At 40.8% G+C, this 23,463-nt stretch overlaps 1 protein-coding gene and 1 long non-coding RNA gene across 3 annotated transcripts in view; one reads left to right on the forward strand and one right to left on the reverse strand.

The window, feature by feature from the left end:
• Positions 1–12,787, reverse strand: SKA1 (spindle and kinetochore associated complex subunit 1). The gene is made up of 7 exons (XM_012769844.3): positions 12,650–12,787; positions 11,901–11,996; positions 6,528–6,652; positions 4,758–4,855; positions 2,473–2,610; positions 1,083–1,252; positions 1–287 (listed from the first exon to the last, which is right to left on the reverse strand). Exons 2-7 carry the CDS (start codon positions 11,983–11,985, stop codon positions 139–141), a joined length of 765 nt encoding a protein of 254 aa, XP_012625298.1. The 5' UTR covers positions 11,986–11,996; positions 12,650–12,787; the 3' UTR covers positions 1–138.
• The window catches only part of LOC105874240 (uncharacterized), a 19,364-nt gene continuing 8,672 nt past the window's right edge, over positions 12,772–23,463 (forward strand). Inside the window, exons 1-2 of one of the 2 annotated variants that reach the window (XR_001155423.3) lie at positions 12,772–12,826; positions 13,608–13,686. This is a non-coding gene — a long non-coding RNA (uncharacterized LOC105874240). Of the gene's footprint in view, positions 12,860–13,607; positions 13,687–23,463 lie in introns of both variants that reach the window. The other variant, XR_001155422.2, reaches the window with a different exon arrangement.

Below are 23,463 nucleotides of genomic sequence, written 5' to 3' on the forward strand. Positions count from 1 at the left end.
ATCTTGAAAATATATAAGCTTTATTCAAAAAAGAAACAAAAATAGAAAATGAAAAAGCTAAACAAATTATATATAAGAAAACCTTAGAAACAGCCTCTATAACCTCACTGTTGGTCTGTTCAAAAGCTCACAAGGGCCTCAGGTTATAACATAACGGGTAAGTCCTCCCCCTCGGACCTCTGATAGCCTCCGGCAGTGTCGTAAGATATTCAGTAACATGTGAAACTTCTTGTCAACTTTCAAAGTCGTGAACTCCTTTATGTCAGCTTCCACTATAAAATAATGACCTGAAAATAAAAGATATTAGTGCTAACTTTTATAAGGCCAACTTTCAAGATGAGTCTTTAATGCATTAAATTGTGAATATGAATGGCATTAATCATTTTTACTGTCATTATCTAATAAAAGCAAGAACAGTTATTCTTCCTAAAACAATAATTATTCTACCAATTGAAGTTGCATACTTACTGTAGCATTTCAGAATTGGTATCTCTAGAACAATTCACTTTTCAAGAGGCAGTATGGTGTAGTGATTAATACAATGACACCTGTAGCAACGCTATCACTTAACTAGATGACCTTGGGCAAGTAAGCATTCTTTGCCTAGTCTGCAAAATGGGATATTAATGGATTCCAGGTGGTAAGGATGTTATAAGGACTAAAGTTATTAGCACACTATCTGGCACACAGTAAGCACTATATAAGCATGGCTAATAGTTATCATTACTATTCTAATTTCTCAAAACACTGGGTATAGTTCCATAATAGACTCTAAAGCAATGTTTCTCAGGCTCAGACCTACAGACACCGTGGGCCAACTAGTTCATTTTGTGGGTGCTGCCCTGTGCAATGTAGGCTGTTTTAGCATCCTTGGCCTCTAACCACTAGATGCCAGGATCTTCCCCTACCCCAATTATAATAACCAAAAATGTCTCCAGACATGGCAAAATGTCCCCTGGTGGGAAAATTGCCACTGGTTGGGAATTCTAGATTTAGAATTTTCTAGAATTAGCTGTGTTTCCCATGATTTAGTTTATACTCCAAATAGTTCACATGTACATATATATATGCTCCCATTTTACCTTTGGTATCTTTCGTTTCTTGATCAATAAATCTATGATAGAGATTTCTGGCCACAGAATTCATAGACTTTTTTGGTTGATGTAGAATCTTATATTTACTAATTACTGCCTTGTTGATTTCTTCAATAACTTCATTAATTTTACAATAGGTTAAACGAGATTTCATGTACCTGTAAAAAAGCATATGGTTAATTATTTTTTAAAATAATCATCATATAAAATTACTTTCCTTGAAAAATATAAGTATGATGACTTTGTATAGTAGCAAAACAATAGTACCCTTTCTTAAAAAAACTTTATGTTAACTTCCAAATAAACCAGACACATCTCAAGAGTTGAAAAATTAAACAGAGATGACAACACATCAGTGTTTATTGTCTCTAATTATGTTTGGATACATTAATCTCCATTCTCTACCTATGGAGACTTAACATTACAATTTAAAATAAAAGCTCTCAAAATCTGATTCAAATAGACTGATTATAAGTTTAAACATTTTTAAACGTTTGTGAGCAAAGGAGAAAAAAAATTTTTTTTTTTTATTTCGGCATATTATGGGAGTACAGATTTTAAGGTTTCAATAAATGCCCATTTTCCCCCCTCCTCCCACAAGTCTGAGTCTCCATCATGACCATCCCCCAGATGGTGCACATCTCACTCATTATGTATGTATATACCTGCCCCCCCCCACCTGCCCAATACTCTATTACTGTAGTACCTATGTGACCACTTAGGTGCTGTTCAGTTAATACCAATTTGCTGGTGAGTATATGTGGTGCTTGTTTTTCCATTCTTGGGAAACTTCACTTAATAGTATGGGTTCCAGCTCTAAGATGTGCTATGTCACCATTGTTTCTTAGAGCTGAATAGTACTCCATGGTATACATATACCACATTTTATTAATCCATTCTTGAATTGATGGACACTTGGGCTGTTTCCACAGCCTTGAAAAAATTTTAACATTAAAGTATACCAACTCATAGCACTCTAGTGGTATGCGAAAACTACTATCCATTCAGAGAACGAAAGAGGGAAGAAAAAAGGAGGAGGAGAAGGACAAGACAATGGACAAAGAAAACCACAATAAAATGGTCCTGGAGAAGACCTAAGCAACAAATTGATCCATCTCTAGATCTCTCTATGAAATGAAGTTTTGCAATGAAACAAAAAACATGATTTTAAGCATCTTCAAAAATTTTTTACATTTTCATAGTATAAAACTATTTTAGAAAAGGTCAATATTCAAACAGCATATTCAAATTAATATAATCAAGCTTTATGATTTAAACAATCATGTATGTTGATTATTAAATTCTAGCCACTAGACCATCAGGGAGTCTATGTTGATTATTAAAGAGTTGACCATTAAAATTTTTCTTAAATACTTACGCAGGAATACCATTAAACTCATCACAAGTGATAAATGGTATTTCTTTAATACTTCTTTGTTCTTTTGGGGGCTTCTTTGTGGGTGCAGGTTCCACAACTTTGAGTGGTTCTTCAGAGTCAAGATCTGACCCCTTCACACTACAGAATAGATATACATATCAATAATTGTCAGAATTACACAGCATACTGGAAAGTTTTCCCAACTGAAAATAACCAATATTAAATACACGATTCATCCTGTAATAATAATAATTTTATTGCCAACATTTGTTTCTATCCCTACCCCTACTGTTCATGAAAATCTAAATAGTGAAGGGAATGTTGAAAAATTAGCCCCAAATCTTTGGTAATATAGCTGTATTTATTTACACTCGCAAAACATGGTATTTGTTGTATACATGCTAAACATCTTCAGCAGCTGTCCCCCCAGCTCCTTAAAGTCAGTATGTATAAGTTGAACTTAACCTCTAAACAGCTTTTCCTGACTCCACTAGTTCTGAACCTGGAAAGAAAATGTGGTCTATGTATATGATAGAATACTATTCAGCCATAAGAAAGAATGAAACCATGTGTTTTACAGCAGCATGGATGGAACTGGAAGCCGTTATCTTAAGTGAAACAAGACAGACACAGAAAGACACAAATGTCTTACAGCTCACTTATAAGCGGGAGCTGAATAATGTGTACTCACGAAAGCAGAGTATGGAATGATGGGAAGGAGAGGGTGGGTGATGGGAAGCTGCTGCTGGGTACAATGCCGTTGCTCCGGTGGTGGGTGCTGTAACGGCCCTGACTTCACTACAATGCAATATATCGATGTAGCAAAATTGCACTTGCACCCCACGAATATATACAATTTTTTAAAAAATAAGGAAAAACAAGGTAAGATGCCCAGTGCTATCATGCCAGCATTCTTACATGAATCCTAACTTGAGACTCCACTGAGAGACTGGCTGAATCTCACCTGTACTTGCTTCTCTTGACCCTGTGCTGAAGAAGCAGCTCATTTCTCCATCATGCCCTGCTGTATATGTCAGTTGAAAATTACCATTTCAACCTACAGAAAGGTTCTGCTTTGACCTATCCCCGAGAGCTAAAGCTAGGCCATAGAGAGTTTTGAAGAAGAAAATTCCTCTTATTCCTCTGGCCATATTCCTGCTGATGTCCAATGACAGGTGATGGCTAAGAGAGAGTGTCTGGGTGAATGGAGGAGGGGAGCAGTGGTTGGATGGATGGGTGGTAAGAGAGCCAGGTCTTAGAAATGCACAGTTTGAAGAGAAAATAACTCACTCGTCAGATTCCCAACAGCCATTACATCGCCAGAACTAGATGTCATGTCAGGGCTGGAGTTGGACATGCGAGGGCATTAACAGTGGGGTTAGGTAAGCATGGATAAAATAGTTTTAGGAGATGCCTATAATTTAAAGGGGGGCAGAAGAAAAGGAAGCAGCCAAGTCAGAGATGTGGGATGACAACTAAGAAAGCGCAGTGGCAGTGCAGAAAAGAAAATTTCAAAAACAAAAGGTGGTAAACAAGATGAACTCTAAAAAGTAGAATCAGGGCTGAAAAAGGATTTTTGACCTCTCTGTGATCTTCAAGCAATCAATTTCATAAGTGTGATGTAATGACAGCCAACAGCCAAGGGTTAGGGCCTCTGGGAGAAAGGCAAAGCACCAACATATATTGCCAGTGAATGACAGAGAGAGAAGATGGAAGTTTGAGGGGAAAAAGAGGTACATTTATTGCTCCTTTGGCTATTTTTAAGATGGGAAAGAAGTTCATTAAATTATTTTCATCCTAATGCAGTGGTTCTCCAGGGTCAGGGGAGATTTTTTCCCCTGGAGGGCATTTGGCAATGTCTGTAGACATTTTTCATTGTCACAGCTGGGTGGGGGAGGAAGGATGCTATTAGTATTTATTGGGCAGAGATCAAGAATGCCACTAAATCTCCTTTTCTCACAACAAAGAATTGTTGTGAGAAAGAATTGTTGTGAGCCTAAAATGTCAATGAAGCTGAGGCTGACAAACCAGGGAAGAAACGAGTGGAACAAGAGAGGATAGTGAGACTTTCCCTTGGGGAAAAAGAGGTAACATCTTCCTCAGAGACAGTAGGACAAGAAAACTGGGGAAGATAAGGGGAAATATTGTTTCCAGAGTATGTGACAAAAAATTGGATAATCACTGACAAAATTGTAAGTACATGAAAGAACAAAAAGCTTTGAAGTATTTGTTTGCATGGGTTTTATAAATCCAGATTTAGCGAGAATAATTATAAATATACTTACGAGCTTTGGGTTACTGTTACTGGAGGCAAATGGGAGGGAATGTTTTCTTCCAGATGTTCCACATCTTTGTAATCTTCTTCAAGAGACTCACAGAGTTCCTAAAATTTAAGAAAAACACTCACAAATAAGCCTTTTTCCTCCCTGTGTGTGTTTTAAGACATTCTAAGAGCAGGAAAGACTGTGAACCATAATCACAGTGACTGTGAGTGTTAAGAATGAAGAATGAAGTGAAAAAGCACTGAATGTAGCAATATAGAAAAAAGAGCTCTTTGGTTTTCTAGAGGTATTTTTGGATGGTGGTATAATATTTTCTCTACTAGATCTTTTCAGAGAACAATCACTATAATCACATTACAGTTACAAAGCAGGGTTGAAGTTATGTCTCTCCCAAATACTTTAATCTTGGGAAGTAACTAAGAAATATATGAAAAATTTATGTTTTTCATTCTGTTAAATTGCTTGTGCTGACTTAGCAAATGTTCCCCAGTGTTACCTGTGTGACAGCATCAGAGGGATAATGCACACCCAGATGGCAAGCATGAGATGCTGCTTAGAATGACTTCCATTGTTGACCTGCATATATTCCAGCTCAAAGAATAGTTCTACTTGATCATAACTGGGGTTTTTTGTCTTTATTTAACTTCCACTAGAACTTGAGGCTATGAACACATATAGATTGTAATGAGAAATATATTCTGCACCTTTGGATTCCCATTATCTAGCCCCCAACCATAACGTGAATAGAAATTCCAAACAGCCTTTAGTTCTAAGACAAATATTCTCTAAGTCCACGCCAAACCCTGGACATTCTTGAGCAGGTTAGAATTGAAATACCAATATTGGTTTCCATTTTGAGTTTGTATGACATCTTTTTTATGAAGAGATGAATGATGTTTTTCATTTTGACTAATAGTAGGATAAGCATACTCATGCCCATTCCTAAGCTGAAAAATCTTTGCAGACATTAAGGATTATAAAAGGCTGAACAGGACCTTACGGGTCCCTTGTTCAATCCCATTGAACACTTCAATGTCTCTAACAACACGAGGCAATTATGGTACAGGTAGAGTATTTACCCATCAGGAAGTACACAGTACTTTTATTAGCTGAAGTCAATTAGAAGTCTTATTTAGAACAAAATGTACATGTAAATGAGGCTCAAGTTTTTCTTTTCTGGTGAATCCTTCTATTACATTTTATAAAAATATAGAAATGCAGAAATATAAGGGAGCTAAGAAACTGTCCAGTATGATCCCTTATTTTTCAAATGAGGATCCTAAGACCCCAAAGGTAAAAAGACTTTCTCAGGGTGGCAGAGCGTGCCAAGAACAAAGCCAAGGTGAGAATCCACATCTCCTTGCCCAAGACAGGTATTCTTTATATTAATATCTGCGGTCCCCAACTCCCCAGGCCATGGACATGGAAAAACTATCTTCCATGAAACCAGTCCCTGGTGCCAAAAAGGTTGGAGGCCACTGCTTTATATAACACTCTACCAGGACATCATTTGTTTAAATTAACTATAACAAGAATTATTTAGAAAATACTCCTTTTTAGTAAAGTTCAACTCCATTGGCTGTCAGCATAAAGAAATAGCTGTGATGCTCTGAATACCTTTATACCAGCAAAATAAAACACAAATGGCACTCTGTACTATTAATAATTTATAAAATTAATAACATTATAAACAAAGAATCCTTAAGAATTACCTGTTGATTAGGGAGTTTGTATTTATTGCCTTTTTACTGTGTCTTCATTAGAAAACATTACCTTGAGTGAACTGTTCATTTGTTCTTGATACTGAATTTCCAATTCCAATTTATTTAGAAGTTCATTTACTATAATGATGTCATCTCCTGTTTTATTTAATATAGTCTTCAAGGTAGGTTCTTGACCTGTTATACACAAAGATAAAATAGAAACAAAAGTGTATAGAAAAGCAATAATATACAAGTACCCATGTTTGGATGTTTGTCCCCTCCAAATCTGACGTTGAAATTTGATCTCCAATGTTGGGGAGATAGGGCTAAGTGGGAGATGTTTGGGTCATGGGGGTGGATCCCTCATAAATGACTTGGTGCCCTCCCTACATAATGAGTTCTCCCTCTGTTAGTTCACATGAGAGCTGGGTGTTTAAAAGAAAATAGGCATTCCCCCACTTCCAGCTTCTTCTCTTGCCATGTGACACTCCTGCTCCCCTTTTGCCTTCCACCTTGATTGGAACCTCTGTGAAGCCCTCACCAGAAGCAGATGCTGGTGCCATGCTTCTTGTACAGCCTGCAGAACTGTGAGCCAAATAAACCTTTTCTTTATAAATTACCCAGACTTTAGTATTCCTTTATAGCAATGCAAAACTAAGACACCATGTAAACTCTTAATATAGACAGCTGTACCTTAGAAAGCGACTGAGGTTAGAAAAAGAACTACTGCTTCAGCCCCTAGGACTTGACTCCATGGATAATCTTAAGACCTCATTTCTAAATATATGGAAGAGAAGGAAATGAGAGGCAAGTACAAAATGTAGCCTGAGTCTTTTGTTTCTGGCATATCCCTCTACTATAATAAAACATCTAGAAATGCTAAGTAAAATAAACATCCTTCTGCAAGCATAACTGCTTTCATGAGAATAAAGTAAAACTCCAAGGGTTTCAATATGAAGGAGGAACCATAGACTAGGCAGTGTGTATGAGTAGATACTACACCAGCCCTGATCTGTGGGTGTGTGGAAGAATGCTGGAGAAGAGGATGTCAGTTTCAGCAACTGAATATATTTGATTTTAATGGGAACAGGATCCAAGGCTTTGGGGCTCCAAAACACAGAGTATTGGAAGTGGGAGTCTCAAATGAGGCCAGGACGCCCTCTTCATGAGATGTATCGTCCGTGAAAATTCAAACCTGAAAAATTCTCATCACTGGCCAGAGAAATAAGCTTATGTTTTAGACTGGCTCTCAGGTGTGCATGTGGAAGGGGAGTGGTGAGGTCGAGGGGAGTTCTCTCTGGGAGTCTGTAATATAGGCTTGGGATTCACTCCAATTTGGGATCATACTTACACTATCCCCACTATTCAAAATCTCTAAGTGGAGAAAGTAACATAAAAAGTCACAGGTTGGTGATAACACTGGGGTATCTGGCAGAAACAAACACGAGATGTTTATAAAGTAGGGTATTCTCAAACTCCCAAACCCACCTCCTTGCCCCTCTCTAGCTTCATGGGTTTGAGGAGGATGGGAAAACCAGAGTCCCTTCCTCCCCAGAAATAAAAGTAGTAGTTAAAAAAAAAACTTTTAAGGGCAAAACAAAAGCACAAAGGAAAAACTATCCTGATAATTAAATCTTTCCATCTGTATTTCCAGCAATCAAACAATGAGATACACATAAGTAAAAGCACGCTTTGGCCATATCTGTAGATTATGGAGGCAGTAGAGTGAAATAGCTAGAAGCTCCAGGCCTAAAGTCAAGAGACACCAGTACCCACTTCATAAGACTACTGTGAAGAAAAGTGAAAGTACATATAAGACAGGCTTAGCACTATGTCTGGGACCTAGTAAAACACTTAGTAAGTGCTAACTACTATTCATCATCATAATGAGAAGCAGTGTATTACTCTATCTAATAGAGCAATGCTAATTGTGCTTGACACTCACCTCATAACAACCAAAACAATAAGTAAACAAGAGTACTGCTGTCCCCACTGAGGATAATTTCAGAGGGTTAGATAACTAGTTGAATATATTATCTCTTCTCTGTACACTGGTATCTCAACTTTTAGTCACTTAAATTTTAGGGCCTTATTTACCAATTTGTAGTAATATAGTCAATTGAACAAATTCACTACTTTTGATAGTAGTAATCTAGTAACTTACAGAAGCCAAAGTTGTAAACAAACTGCCAGTCTTTATTAAATAGGCTTTGGAACCAAACAGACAATTATTTTCCCCACATACAAATGACAGTTGTCTAGTGTGTAGGAATCTAACAGGTCTGACTGCTTCAGCCAGGCCTCCAGCTTTGGTGAGGTCATTTGAATTCAAGGTTTGATAATGATATAGACCTCCAAATTATATCTGTTTATCCAAGACTAATCATGCCCTCAGGAAGACAATCTAAATAAGACCAATAATTTTAATAGAAAACTAATTGCTTTATAGATTGTTTCAATAAAAGTAGCTTAGAAATAAAGAGTCCTAGAATAGGAATCAGGACACAGCAACTATCAGCCCAACTGAGTATTCATGAGCTGAGGGACCTGAGCAAGCCACTTGACTTCTGAGAGTCTCGGTTTCCTCATGTAAATAAGGGGACTCACCGACATGAATCCACAGTCCCTGTAGCTTTAACTGTCCACAGAGTATGTGAACTATAAACTACAAAATGGACAAAGCTCCTTTATTAGAAATTCTCAACAAAGGACTGGGAATATCAAAGTCTCTAGGAAGACAATGGTGGTATAGTGGTGAGCATAGCTGCCTTCCAGAGTCCCTAGAAAGGCATATATAATTTGAAAGGGCATATCCAACATTATAATTTCATATTTGAAAAATATTTTAGGCCAGGAGCGGTGGCTCACGCCTGTAATCCTAGCACTCTGGAAGGCCGAGGCAGGCAGATCACTCAAGGTTAGGAGTTCGAAACCAGCCTGAGCAAGATCGAGACCCCGTATCTACCAAAAATAGAAAGAAATTAATTGGACAGATAAAAATATACAGAAAAAATTAGCTGGGCATGGTGGCGCATGCCTGTAGTCCCAGCTACCTGGGAGGCTGAGGAAGAAGGATCACCTGAGCCCAGGAGTCTGAGGTTGCTGTGAGTGAGGCTGATACCATGGCACTCTAGCCCGGGCAACAAAGTAAGACTCTGTCTCAAAAAAAAAAAAAAAAAATTTTTTTGAACAATCAATTCATAAAATACAAACTACAGTAAAAGTTCAACACAATCTTCCCGGCAGATGGAATTCTACTCATCAATAAGTCTTTAACTCTCCTCAATAGAGTTGGGGAGACTATCATTTTCTAAACAACATTTAAACTTTATAAGCATGACCTGTTTCTTTGAACTTTCATTGCACCATCATCTTTTAGCATATCAAAATATTTTCAAAGATAGTTACAACATCCAAATTTATGAATGCTTAAATAATTGATTTCATTTTCAATTAGTTGTTTCCCAGTGATACAGAGTGATAAGTTTCCTCTAAAGCAGGCTGCAAGATGGATCCTGCACTACTTCTATCTCTGAATCTTTTCCACTTCAGCTTTTCTTTTCTTGCCTTTTAATACATGCACCGCATAATGACGTTTTAGTCAATGACAGACCACATGTACAATGGTGGTCCCATAACATTATAATGGAGCTTAAAAATTCCTATCACCTAGTGATGTCATAGCAATCATAATTTTGTAGCACAATGCATTACTCACATGTTTGTGGTGATGCTGGTGTGAAGCTACTGAACGTAAACCTACTGCACTGCCAGTCATATAAATGTATAGCACAATTATGTACAGCACATAATACTTGATAATGAAAGTAAATGACTATGTTACTGGTTTATGTATTTACTATACTATGCTTTTTATTGTTATTTTAGAGTGTACTCCTACTTATTTTTTTTTTAAAAGTTAACTTATTAAAAAAAATGTACAACAGCCTCAGGCAGCTTTCAGCAGGTATTCCAGAAGAAGGCATTGTTATCATGGGAGGTGATAGCTCTATGTATCTCGTTGCCCCTAAAGAACTTCTAGTGGGACAAGATGCAGAGGTCGAAGACAGTGATATTGATGACCCTAACTCGGTGTAGGCCTCTAGGCTAATGTCTTTGTGTCTTAGTTTTTAACAAAAAAACAGTTTTTAATTTTAAAAAAGTTCCTTAAATAGAAAAACATTTATAGAATAAAGAATTTCTTATACAGCTTGTACAATGTGTTTTATTTTAAGCTAAGTGTTCTTAGAAGAGTCAAAAAGCTAAAATTTAAAAGTTTATAAAGTAAAAATGTTACAGTAAGCTAAGGTTAATTATTATTGAAAAAAAAATCTATAATAAATTTAGCTTAAGTGTACATTGTTTATAAAGTTTACAGTAGTGTACAGTAATGTCCTAGGCCTTCACATTCAGTCACCACTCTCACGGACTCACTCAGAGCAACTTCTAATCATACAAGCTCCAATCATGGTAAGTGCCCTATACAGGTATACCAATTTTATCTTTTATACTGAATTTTTACTGTGCCTTGGCCATGCATGGTGGCTCACACCTGAAATCCTAGCACTCTGGGAGGCTGAGGAGGATTGCTTGAGCTCAGGAGTTAGAGACTAGCCTGTGCAAGAGTGAGATCCCTGTCTCTACCAAAAAGAAAGGGAGGGGGGGGGAAGCCCAGCCAGGCTTTGTGGCGCATTCCTGTAGTCCCAGCTACCTGGGAGGCTGAGGCAGAAGGATCCCTGGAGCCTAGGAGTTGGAGGTTGCAGTGAGCCACAGTGAGACTCTGTCTCAACAAAGACAAACAAGGCAACTGAACACCCCTCTTCACAACCCTCGACCCCTTCATATTAAAAAATAAAATAAAAAATACTGTGCCTTTTCTATGTTCAGGTATGTTTAGATATGCAGATACTTACCATTGTGTTACAGTTGCCTACACTATTCAGTATAGTAACATGCCATACAGGTTTGTAGACTAGGAGCAATAGCTCTACCATACAGCCTAGGTGTGTAATAGGCTATATTATATACTCTCTAGATCTGTGTAAGTACACTCTGTGATATTCCCACAACAAAATCGCCTAACAAGGCGATTAGCTCAGAGGTTATTAAGTGACACATGACTGCATTTCCATTTAGCTCTAGAACCATGGATGCCACATAACCTTCAAATCTTATTAGTGGCCTATGTGTCTCAGAAAAACATAAGTAAATAAATACAATGAATATTCAGTGTACCTTATATTTTTAGTATCCTCTGTAATATTCAAAATACTGACATCAAGTGTTTTAAAAATCACTCTTCAAGAAAAAAAAAATCACTCTTCAAAATCTAAAATTACCTTTCTAATATATTCACTTAACCAGGCATAAGATAGCATTCAAAATGGAACAATATTCAAAATGCATTTTCATATACCAAGTAAGGGGAATCTCTCTTACTTACCACAGTTTCTTAATGACAGAGTTTTCTTAATATTGCCAATCTTTTCATTAACATGAGAGCATAACTGTTCCAGATCTGAGGCCATCCTTTCAGCCTCTGAAGAAGAAAATATAAATACATTAAAAAAAAAAAAGCCAGACAAATTTCTGTTTACTTTCAAAACCCAAGAATGGTAAATATTGAGTAAATCACATCTCCTTGAAGGAAAAGTACAAAAACTCGAGAGCAATTTCTTTCAATTGTACAAAATTCAGTTTCTAAACAAAGTACAGTTCTGACTTATCTCGGAACCTTCGGCGGCAGTCAATGGATTCCAAACCAGCGTACAGGGATAAACCCAGGGCATTTCCTTAAGGATTTAGGAGGACAAATGCACTATATATAAAGACAACGTTGGTATTTTCTTTAAAAAAGCAGAATACACACGCATTTCAAACAAACACCATAATTTCAAAGAAAAGGGCCAGGTGACCATTTTTCCTACGCCGTGGAGGACTGGGGCTGTACAGTTTGGGGTCGGTAAGAGGCAGAGGGGAGAGAACTCAGTTGCCATTCACTGAGCGTGAGAAGGGGCGGGTCTAAAGCGGCCACCGCAGCAAAGCAGAGCGGAAAATGTCAAGCCCTGTCCTCCTCCGCCCCGCGGCCCCCAGCGCCCCAAGCAACGCCTCAGGCTGCTTCCGAAGACCGGATGGGTCCCCAACACCCAGACTCCAACCTCAAGCCGGCCCAGGAGTACACGGCCCACTCACAGCTGGATTGCAAGCTGCAAACAACCAACTCTCCGCCGGAAGCCCGTGATCGCGAGACTAGACTCCAAGGAAGAAATTCAAACGGCCCGCCGGATCCCGGCTTTGCGCAGGCGCACATCCGCACTCCCGAGGCACTGGCTCCCTGCTGAGCGCGATTTCGCGTCATCCGGGGCACAGGTGGGCGGGGCCGAGGGCGAGGCCAGGCCTCGGGTGGGGTGAAGGCGGGGCGGAGGAAAGGCGGGACGGGGCCGGGGGCGGGGCCAGGCGAGGGGGTGGGGTGAAGGCGGGGCAGAGGAAAGGCGGGACGGGGCCGAGGGCGGGGCCAGGCCGGGTGGGGTGAAGGCGGGGCGGAGGAAAGGCGGGACGGGGCCGAGGGCGGGGCCAGGCCGGGGTGGGGTGAAGGCGGGGCGGAGGAAAGGCGGGACGGGGCCGAGGGCGGGGCCAGGCCAGGCGGTGGGGTGAATGCGGGGCGGAGGAAAGGCGGGACGGGGCCGAGGGCGGGGCCAGGCCGGGGTGGGGTGAAGGCGGGGCGGAGGAAAGGCGGGACGGGACCGAGGGCGGGGCCAGGCGAGGAGGTGGGGTGAAGGCGGGGCGGAGGAAAGGCGGGACGGGGCCGAGGGCGGGGCCAGGCGAGGGGGTAGGGTGAAGGCGGGGCGGAGGAAAGGCGGGACGGGACCGAGGGCGGGGCCAGGCGAGGAGGTGGGGTGAAGGCGGGGCGGAGGAAAGGCGGGACGGGGCCGAGGGCGGGGCCAGGCGAGGGGGTAGGGTGAAGGCGGGGCGGAGGAAAGGCGGGACGGGGCCGAGGGCGGGGCCAGGCCGGCGGGCAAAGGCCGGGCGGGGGCGGCTTCCCAGCGGAAGGCTGCAAGGGCGGTGCGGCTCCTACCCCAGGCGGTCTCGGTTGCCCGCAGACCAGCCAAGCGCTGGGCGAGCTAAAACAATGGTTCTCAAAATGTTGCAGGTTAGCGTCACTAGGGGCAGCCTTTACAGATCTGAAAGCCGAGGACGTACCCTAAATCAGTGAAATCGACACCCGAGAGGTGAGGCCCAAACCTTAGTCCTTTTTAAAATGTTACCGAAAGGTCAGTACTTGTCCACGAGACCCAATCAATGAGAACGAAGAACGAGGACAAGTGGTTTGAGCAAAAAGGAAAGAGTTATTAGTTTGCCAGCAAATGAGGGAGGGCGGGAGATGGGTGTCTCAAAGACCATCGTCCTGACTTGAAGCAGAAACAGGGCTTTTTAAAGGGCAGGGAATCAGGATTGGGCTGGGGTCTACCCAACCGTGTCACATGTTGCAGCTTTGGGCTATTGTTGCTTAACTATAATCAGTGGTTTCTGGTTTCAGTCTTGGGTTTTGTAAGCCTTATTATCTCCAGTGACGACTATCTTGTGATCTTGTGACCCTTGTCCCAACAGTTCTGTTGAGCTATCTCCTGTGGTTTAAGATAATAGAAAACAAACATCAAAGAACATTTTTCTGCCCTTTTGATCACTGGTCTCAGGAAGAAATGCAAATTTTAATTCCCAAACGGGGGTGGGGAGGAGTTTAAAGAGAGAACTTGTGGAACAATTCAGTGCCCTTTTTCAGACCTTTACCCCTGTTACAAAAACATCCCATATAATTCCCCAAAGCAGCCAAGTTTGTAAACAAAAAGATAGGGACTCTTGTCTTCCTGGGGCTTACAGTCTCTGTATGGGCAAATATAAACTTAAAAGAAGAAAAACAAAAGTTTAATTCTCCCTGTTGAAAAAAAAAGGGGAAAAGCATCCCAGGGCTGGAGTGGTAGCTCCACTAAGTTCCTTCCATCTTTTGGCTCCACTATCCATAGTGGCCTTAAGATTGCCAGTCTCTGTCATCAGATCTTTGTCTTAGCAGCAGAAAAGAGAAAGAGGCAAGAGTAATAGATTTACCTATCAGCTGAACTAGCACCTTTAAAACTTTCTTCCTGGAAGTCACACCCAGTGGTTTCTACCTGCTTTACACTGGTCACTCCCAATCAATCTCCAACAGAGACCAAAAAAATTCCTTTTTAAAAAATTTAATCTGGACAGTTACGTTGCATCCTCAAGACTATAGGAGTTCTATTTGTAAGTACAGATCCTGAGTAGGTGAAGGAGTTCAGAACATGCCACCTCAAAATATGCCATTCTAGCACATTGATTCTTTTGAGTTAAAGGTACTTAAAAAACAGTAGATACAAGAAGGATACACTAGCCTTCCTTTTTCTTCCTGAAAGCAGGATATGAAAATCCCATATGAAAGGTGTCCTCACTATACCAAGAGGACATATCACTAGAGATGGAAAGTGGAGGCTGAGAGAAATCGTTACAGAATCTTATTGAACTAACCTTTATATTCCTAGTCACTTCTCCATAATTAACTGCCCTAATCTAAGCCCATTTGTCTTGTCATAGTTTCACAATTTACTATTCTGTGTCCAATTCAGTTTGTAAGCATCCAGCTCTAACTGCTTCTTTGGGTCTTCATTTTTCTTGTGTGGATTATCATGTATATGTGAAAGAGTTATTAATATTTGTATGCTTTTCTCTTGTTAATCTGTATTATGTCAGTCCTAACCAGATATCCTAGGAGGGAGGAAGAAAATTTTAGCACCCATACATAGGCACAGAGATGCCTTGGGTATTTAGACTTATTACTTTTTAAAAATTTTTATTAGGATTCTGGGAAGATGGCAAAGTAGGAGGAACCAGAATCTGTCTCCCGACCTAGACAACAATTGTACTGGCAGAAACTGTTTGATGTAATGATTTTGGAATTCTGGAGTCTATTAAAAGCTTGAAACTTTCAGGAGAAGGCTTGGAGGGTAAACTGTGGTTAATTTCCATCAGTTCAGCCCTTAGTACAGTAGCAGCTACCCATTCTCCACCCCAGCGCCATGACAGGCAGCTGTGCATGTGTTTTGGGAATAATGTGCATACAACCTGTGGGAGCCAGAGTGGGCACAAAGGACTCTGTCCTCCAAATATGTGAGATCTGGTCTCTGATCACGGATTGCTGCTACTGATCACAGAGGGGCAGACAAAAAGACTGGCTGCCATTGTTGTTGTACCTCTCCTCATTGCGGACTTGTAGACAGCTAGCTTCTCATTGTGTCTTCATGTGGTGGTGATAGTGGGGAGGGGTAAGAAGAGAGAGAGAGGGAGAGAGATCTTCCTCTTCTTATAAGTCCACCCATCCTATAAGATTAGGGCTCCACCCTTAAGACTTTATTAATCTTAATTACCTCCTAAAAGCTGTATCTCCAAATTCAGTCCCATTGAGTTTGAGTGTTAAGGCTTCAACATATGAATTTTGGGAAAACACAATTCAGTCTATAGCCTATATGTAATTTATTTTACTATGAAAGGCTAAACTTTTATGTCTCTAGCTGCTACAGAGTAGCATTTCAATGTGACAGAATGTGTTTAGAGAATAAGAGGATGACATAAGAGGGCCAGCTGCCTGCTGAGGGGAAGGGGCAAAGAAATACATGACAAAACTTACTTAACAATTTTCCAATAATAGTAAGAAAATCTGCGCTCTGCCTAGCTCACATATTCTAGGGGGTGGTTGCTACAGAAAGGGATATGGGTAACAATGTATGAACAACCCCCCAAACCCTGACCGGCTATGGGTGAACTGATCTCGGGAGAGACTCAGACCTAACTGAAAATTAGAGCATTGCTTTGTATTTAAAGAAAAGGAAAAAGAGATGTATTAATAGAGCAGCATTGTAGCACAGAATTTCTCCCACTTTTTATAACCAGAGATTGTATTTTAGCACCTTTTGCCACATACTTAATTCACACAAAGGAAAAGAGTAAACACACTGTATTATTCAAGGTCCTGGCAGGAAAGAGATGGAAAACTCAAATGGGATCACTGGAGGAGAATTGAATAAAAAGAACTACTTAAAATGTGTGGGCAGTATATGGAAGGTAACAAGTGATGGTGCAGTTCCCTGAGAACAGTTATTACCTCTAAGCATAAAGACTAAAGGTCATGCAGGGGGCTGGCACAGCTGCACAGAAGAGGTCACCGCACTGGGTAGGGACTCCGTCATTGGTATAGGTTCTGAGCACACCTATTGGGAGAATAAATAGCTGCCTCCATTCTCCTCCCTGATCCTATGGATCTTTCCCTGATAACCCCCACCCCTGTTGGCTGAACCTAACCTGAAGCCAAAAGGCAAAGGGAACCCTTAAAACAGTCCATATAGGTCAGAACCCGCCCCCAACTGAGTCGAGGGCTAGATGGAAATCAGGGAAGTGCACCTCGAGGGAGCAAATGAAAGACAGCACAAGCACTTGGATTATGGCATTCACATGCTGGCATACTTTGTGAACGTCATAAAATGATTCTCAAAACAGCCATCAATACTTGGTATATACGTATTTGAAATCAAGCACTATAATATGTTACTTAACTACATCTTTCATTTGATAGACATTTTTCCCAAAGCATTTGTGTTAGAGGATTCTTTCTGTAGTTTCAATATATTTAAATAAAGCATACACTGTCTTAGCTCAGGCTGCTATAACAAAATACCGGAGAGTATCCACTTTAAAGGATATTGCTATATTGGTATTTGCAAAGTGGGCAGTTGTCCAATTTTTGAGGTAGAGAAGAGTAAGGCTTGCCAAATTTTCCAGAATCAATTAATTGTGAAAGCAGCTGCTAATAAGATCTCATAATGGAGTACAGGAAAGACAGAACCTTTTCTATGTCATTTACATCAATGTTTTCGTTTTGATGAATATGTTTTAATCTCCTGGGCCAAGGTATTTTTCTTGCTTACCTTCTGAAAGGTTTTTTCCTTAAGATAAAATTATTATAGCGATAAAAAAGGAAAACACAGAATTTCATTTAATTGACTGCCATTATGATGTCCAACTCTATAAAATGAGGCACTTTCTGTTTTGGAAGAACCTGTCTGTGGATACAACCAATCATACTGACGTACACATTCTGTATAGTAGATATATTTATAAATATTGTGCATAAACCTTATATAAGGCATACATTAATAATTCATGTACTTCAAAGATGCTTATAATAAATTGCAAAATTTTTGACCTTTTCATCAAAGATTTATTATGCATCATTACAGCACCTGAAACCTCCAGATAAACTTCCTAGATAATCTATAAAATGATCAAATTACAATAGGAATCTTTCATATGACACATTGCAATACTGTTGTAGCAGAGAGGACAAACCCAAGCACGGTTGATTTACATCAAACAGATGCTATTGGTGTATGAGAGAAGCTGAGGCCTCCCAGGAGGAGTCTGAGCTATAGACAAGCCCCCCCAGAACCTGGCTGTGCTCACAGGGAGCAGGCCATGTGTCCCTGCCATGATGGTGGGTGGAGCAGAAATCTCAGTCCCCCCCTGCCCAAGGTTACGGGCATATGTGGCTGAGTGGCTTGGCTCTCCCTCACCAGACCCTGATGAAGCTGTAAGGGACCTTCCCTGGCACAGATTGTCACCTCTGTCTTTTCCCTTGTACCCAACACGGGATATACTCAATGTTGCCAAACCATGTGCTTCACTTCAGTGCTGGGCCTAGTGTTATCTGTTCACTTCCCCTCCCCGCTGCTCACAGTGCATTTCCTATTTGCCCTCCTGACTGTTGTCTGGATCCTGACCTCCCCCCCTCCACTTCACTGGTCCAGCCCAGCTCCAGTCCTGCCTCTTCCGCTCCAGCCTGACTCACTGCCACCCAGGGCAGCTTTGGAATTGACAACAGCATCGTTTTTGTATCAGTCCACTCACACTTGTTCTTGTTTCCAAAAGTGGAATCAGAGTTGTGATTCAGCTGTCAAGAGGGCAGCCGCACCAGGAGGCCAGGTCACAGTGGTCAGGAGTGAGCTCAGGCGTAATGGCAGCTCTCAGCCGCCCTTTCTGAAATGGCACGGAAGCCCAGGCCCCTTCAATGAGGCCCAAGTTCCCCCCTTGCCCTGGCCCCACCTGCCTCATCAGCTTCTTCTCTCAGCACCTCTTCCTTGGAAGTATATCTCACAGCAGCAGCTGCTCCTGTGTCCGTGTGTGACCCCCTCCCTCCCGCCAAGACAGCTCATCCATGTTGTCCAACACCTCCAAGTCCTTGTTCATGATAGTCTTCTGTCTACACCTCTTGATCCCTCCTTCTTGGGTTAGGTTTCCCTGCAAATTTTCTTCGGATTTGGGGTGGGCTTCAGGCTCAGAAGTTTTAGAAACTCCTAGGATTTTAATGTACAACAAAGTTGAAAACCATCAAGGGAGAAGAAAAGGAAGACAGGGAGAAAGGAAGGGGTGGGGATTTCCAGCTACCTGCCTGAGGCTGATGGGTCCTTATACTGAAATATCGCATCAAGGGGGTCTAGGAGTTGAATTGTGCCCCCGCCATTCGCCCAATTCCCAATCCACAGTACCTCAGAATGTGGCCTTATTTGGAGATAGGGACTTGACTGAGATAGTCAGGTCAAAGTGAGGCCGTTAGGTGGGTCCTCATCCAATATGACTGTGGTGTGTATAAAAAGGAAATCTGGACACGAAGCCAGGCACAGAGGGAAGACGCAGTGAAGAGACACAGGGAGAAGACGCCATCTGCAGGCCAGGGTGAGAGGCCCTAACAGCCCTCAGAAGGAACAAACCCTGCTGCCACCTTGATTTCAGACTTCTAGCCTCCAGAACTGCAAGACAATAAATTCCTGTTGTTTAGTCCCCTCACTTTGTGGTACTTTGCCATGACAACCCGAGCAAACCAATACAGAGGGTACCAGTAAGAAAATGCTACACCACTGCCGAATTCGCTTGTGTAACTGATTAGCTACCACTAAGACTGGGCTGTTCCTGGGGATGGGTTGAACTTGTCTGGGCATTGAGGAGATATTGTTTGAAAAGGCCACGAGGAGCTCTAAAGGAAGGGTTTTTGTGGTCACTACATTCTGTTTAAGAAAGTAGTGAGAATGTTCTCTTAGTCTTTACGTGGTCCCTTAAGAGTTAAGTGTTGAGTGGAGAACTGTGTTCTGTGATGATGACAAAGGATGACATAGCACCATAAAACAGAATACCTGACCTCTGCGTGGCATCAATAGGCTCCAACCAAATCAAAATTGACTTAGAACACTGATAAAACACATTTTTTGCTTTTTGTGATGTTGGCTGGAAGGCTCACTTGCCACATGGCCACCAGAGGGCAGTGCAGCGCCATTCTTCTGGAGGCCACCGGCAGAACGACATTCAAGTCGGGACCATGTGGCGGCAGATAGCAAGTCCACGTGCTCTAAAAGTTTATAAAGCTGAACTTTACTTTCTTATTTCTTGAGCATTCTATTTTTCTGATAATAAAAGTAGCATATGTTTATTTTTTGTTATTTGCATTTTCGTTTTTTTGTTTAATCTCAAGTGTTCTGGGCATGTTTTGTTTTTGTTTTTTTTTTTTTGAGACAGAGTCTCACTTTGTTGCCCAGGCTAGAGTGAGTGCCATGGCGTCAGCCTAGCTCACAGCAACCTCAAACTCCTGGGCTCAAGCAATCCTGCTGCCTCAGCCTCCAACTCCTGGGTTCAAGTGATCCTCCTGCCTCAGCCTTCCAAGTAGCTGGGACTACAGGCATGCGCCACCACGCCCAGCTAATGTTTTGTATATATATTTTTTTAGTTGGTCAATTAATTTCTTTCTATTTTTAGTAGAGATAAGGTCTCACTCAGGCTGGTTTCAAACTCCCGACCTCGAGCAATCCGCCCGCCTCGGCCTCCCAGAGTGCTAGGATTACAGGCGTGAGCCACCTCGCCCCACTGTGTATGTTTTTAACTGAAAGTTTTAACAGCACAGAAAATTATAAAGAATAAAATGGGCCAGGCACAGTGGCTCATGCCTGTAATCCTAGCACTCTGGGAGGCTGAGGAGGGCGGATTGCTTAAGGTCAGGAGTTCGAAACCAGCCTGAGCAAGAGCCAGACCCTGTCTCTACTATAAATAGAAAGAAATTAATTGCCCAACTAATATATATAGAAAAAATTTAGCCGGGCATGGTGGCCCATGCCTGTAGTCCCAGCTACTCAGGAGGCTGAGGCAGCAGGATTGCTTGAGCCCAGGAGTTTGAGGTTGCTGTGAGCTAGGCTGATGCCACGGTGGCACTCACTCTAGCTTGGACCACAAAGTGAGACTCTGTCTCAAGAATAAAACAAAAAACTCACTATTCTACCCCTCAGAAACAAACCTGGTGTAGCCATCCTGCTCTGGTGGACAAAATGTTAATGTGTAGACCATTTCAGCATTCTCTGCCAACACCACCTGCTCAGGATCTGCCCCCTCACCTGCTCAGTGACACCCCTCCTGCCATTGTCTCTCTGACTTCCTCAATCTGTCTAATATTGCCCATTCTTTCTTCTTAACACTCGCTGCTTTTTCAAATCACTTGTCACTGACTCCACCGCTAGCCTGTGAGCACCATGCTCACAAAGGACTTGCCCTGTCAATCCCAGTGAGTCAGCCCTTCAACGGTGACTGGAATAGAATGGGCCCTCCCTGTCTCTCACGAACATTTGGGTGTATTTGAGCCATTTTGTATTCATACATAAAATAAAACATGCTGCTTTCTCATTTCATAGTTTTTCACCTAAACATTGCTCTGGGTTATTAAAGCCAGTTTGAAATCATCCCTTTTCCTCTCTATGTCAAATGCAATCTGACTTAGATTATTTTTTCTATTACAAATATTGTGTTGTGTCTATGCTAAACGTTTTGACTATAATTTTGATTATTTCGTTAGGATGGCTTCTAGGCTCAAATCACTAGGAAGATGAGAATAGATTTGCTTAAGGCCCTTGAGTGACTATGAAGTTGCAACACAGAACAGTATCTTTGTTCTTTAATGACATGGTTTACTCACCTCTTGGCAGCAGGATAAAAGTTTTCAGTTTTCCCTCACCAAAAAGAGTTAAGGAACACAAATGGCTGAGTTTTACCCAAACCCAACTCTAATCTCACCTGCAAACCAACACTAGTCCAAATCCACAATCCCTCTTTTTAAAATATATATTGGTTATTTTTGGAAATTTGTTACCAGTGGGGGTGAAAGGATAAGTTCACCATTCACCATGCTCACTGTGAATACCAGATCTTTGTTACAGACACAACAACAGGTACCAAACTATGTAAAGCCAATATTTCCAACGCCTGTCATTTTTTAATATACATAAAACACTGACATCTGAAGAGACATCACAGAGAAATTAAACTTTCATTAAACAAACAAAATATATGCCACTTTGGTGGTCAGACATAGGAGGTTTACTTATTTTTTATTAAATTTTAAATTTCTATTTCTAAATTAAGACACAGCAAAATTGACCTTTCGCAGGTTTATAGTTCTATGAGTTATAACGTGTACAGATTTGTAAAAATGTCATCGCATTAGATCCAGAAGAGTTCCATCACCCCAAAACAACTCCTTTATGTTGCCCCTAATGGCTAATGATGTTAAGTATCTTTCCATGAGCGTATTGATGAAATGTCTCTTCAAACATGTTGCCTATTTTTAAGATTGGGTTGTTTTGTTTTCTTACTATTCAGTTTTGAGCATTTTCTATATGTTCTAGATAGATGTCTTTTGTTGCATATGTGTTTTCAAATATAGCTTCCCAGGCTTTAGCTTGTTTTTTTTATGCTCTTAAAAGTGTCATTCACAGGGCAAAGTTTTTAAATTTGATGAAGTCCAATTCATCAATTTTTTTCTTCAGTGGGTCATACTTGTGGTGTCATGTCTAAAGAACTCTTTGCTTAATTCCTGGTCATGATGATTTTTTGTATTTTTTTCACATAGAAGTTTTATTGTTTCATGTTTTACATTTAGATGTATGATTCACCTTGAATATGTTTTTATATAAGGTGAGAGGTTTGGGTGAAGGTTCGCTTTTTTGCATGTGGATATCCAATTGTTCCAACATCATTTGTTGAAAAATACTTTCCTTCTTCCATTGAATTGTTGTTGTATCTCTGCAAAAACTCAATTAGCCATATTTGGATGGGTCTATCTCTGGAATTTCTATTCTGTTCTATTGATCTATCTGTATATCCCTTCATTAACACCATACTGTTTTGTTTACTATGTTTTTATGCCTTAAAATCAAGTCATGTGAATCTGCCAAATTTCTTCCTCTTCTTTTTAAAATTGGTTAGGCTATTCTAGTTTCTTTGTCTCCACATAAATGTTTAAATCAGCTTGTGTGTGTGTGTGTGTGTGTGTGTGTGTGTGTGTGTGTGTGCGTGTACCAAAAATCCTGCTAATATTTTGACTGGAATTGCTTTGCATCTGCAGCTCAACTTGGGAATAATTGACATCTTCAATATATTGTGTTATCCAATCTGTGTACATGTTCTGTCTCTTCATTTACTTAGATCTTGTCTGACTTCCCTCATTAGCATTTTGGAAATTTCAGCAAACAGATTCAGCACATATTTTGTTAGATTTATACCTACATATTTCTTTTTTGAAGATTATAAATGGCATTATTTTAAAATTTTTGGTTTCAACTTGATATGCTGTCTATAGAAACATATAATTAGAGTGCTGATCCTTTATCTTGTTAATGATCCTTTATCATTGTTAAACTACTAAGTTCTAACAGCGTTTTTTGTTAAGATTCACTGGGATTTTCTACATAGAAAATCATGTTGTTTGAGGCTATAGAGACAGTATTATTTCTTCCTTTTCAATCTTGTATGCCTTTTACTTCTTTTTCTTGCCTCATTTCACTGGCTAAAACACAAGCATGCTGCTGACTAGGGGCGGTGAGAGCAGATATTGAGCACCTGACACCTGTTGT

The sequence above is a fragment of the Microcebus murinus genome, chromosome 17 (assembly GCF_040939455.1).
Source record: "Microcebus murinus isolate Inina chromosome 17, M.murinus_Inina_mat1.0, whole genome shotgun sequence".
NCBI lineage: Eukaryota > Metazoa > Chordata > Mammalia > Primates > Cheirogaleidae > Microcebus > Microcebus murinus.

What these genes read in the sequence shown, in the direction of transcription:
- SKA1 (XM_012769844.3), bottom strand. Translation starts at nt 11,985, where the DNA reads ATGGCCTCAGATCTGGAACAGTTATGCTCTCATGTTAATGAAAAGATT. An exon ending in AAATGAACAGTTCACTCAAG is followed by an intron (nt 4,856 to 6,527) that starts GTAATGTTTTCT and finishes CTTAAATTTTAG; the next exon opens with GAACTCTGTGAGTCTCTTGA. An exon ending in GAGTTTAATGGTATTCCTGC is followed by an intron (nt 1,253 to 2,472) that starts GTAAGTATTTAA and finishes GCTTTTTTACAG; the next exon opens with GTACATGAAATCTCGTTTAA.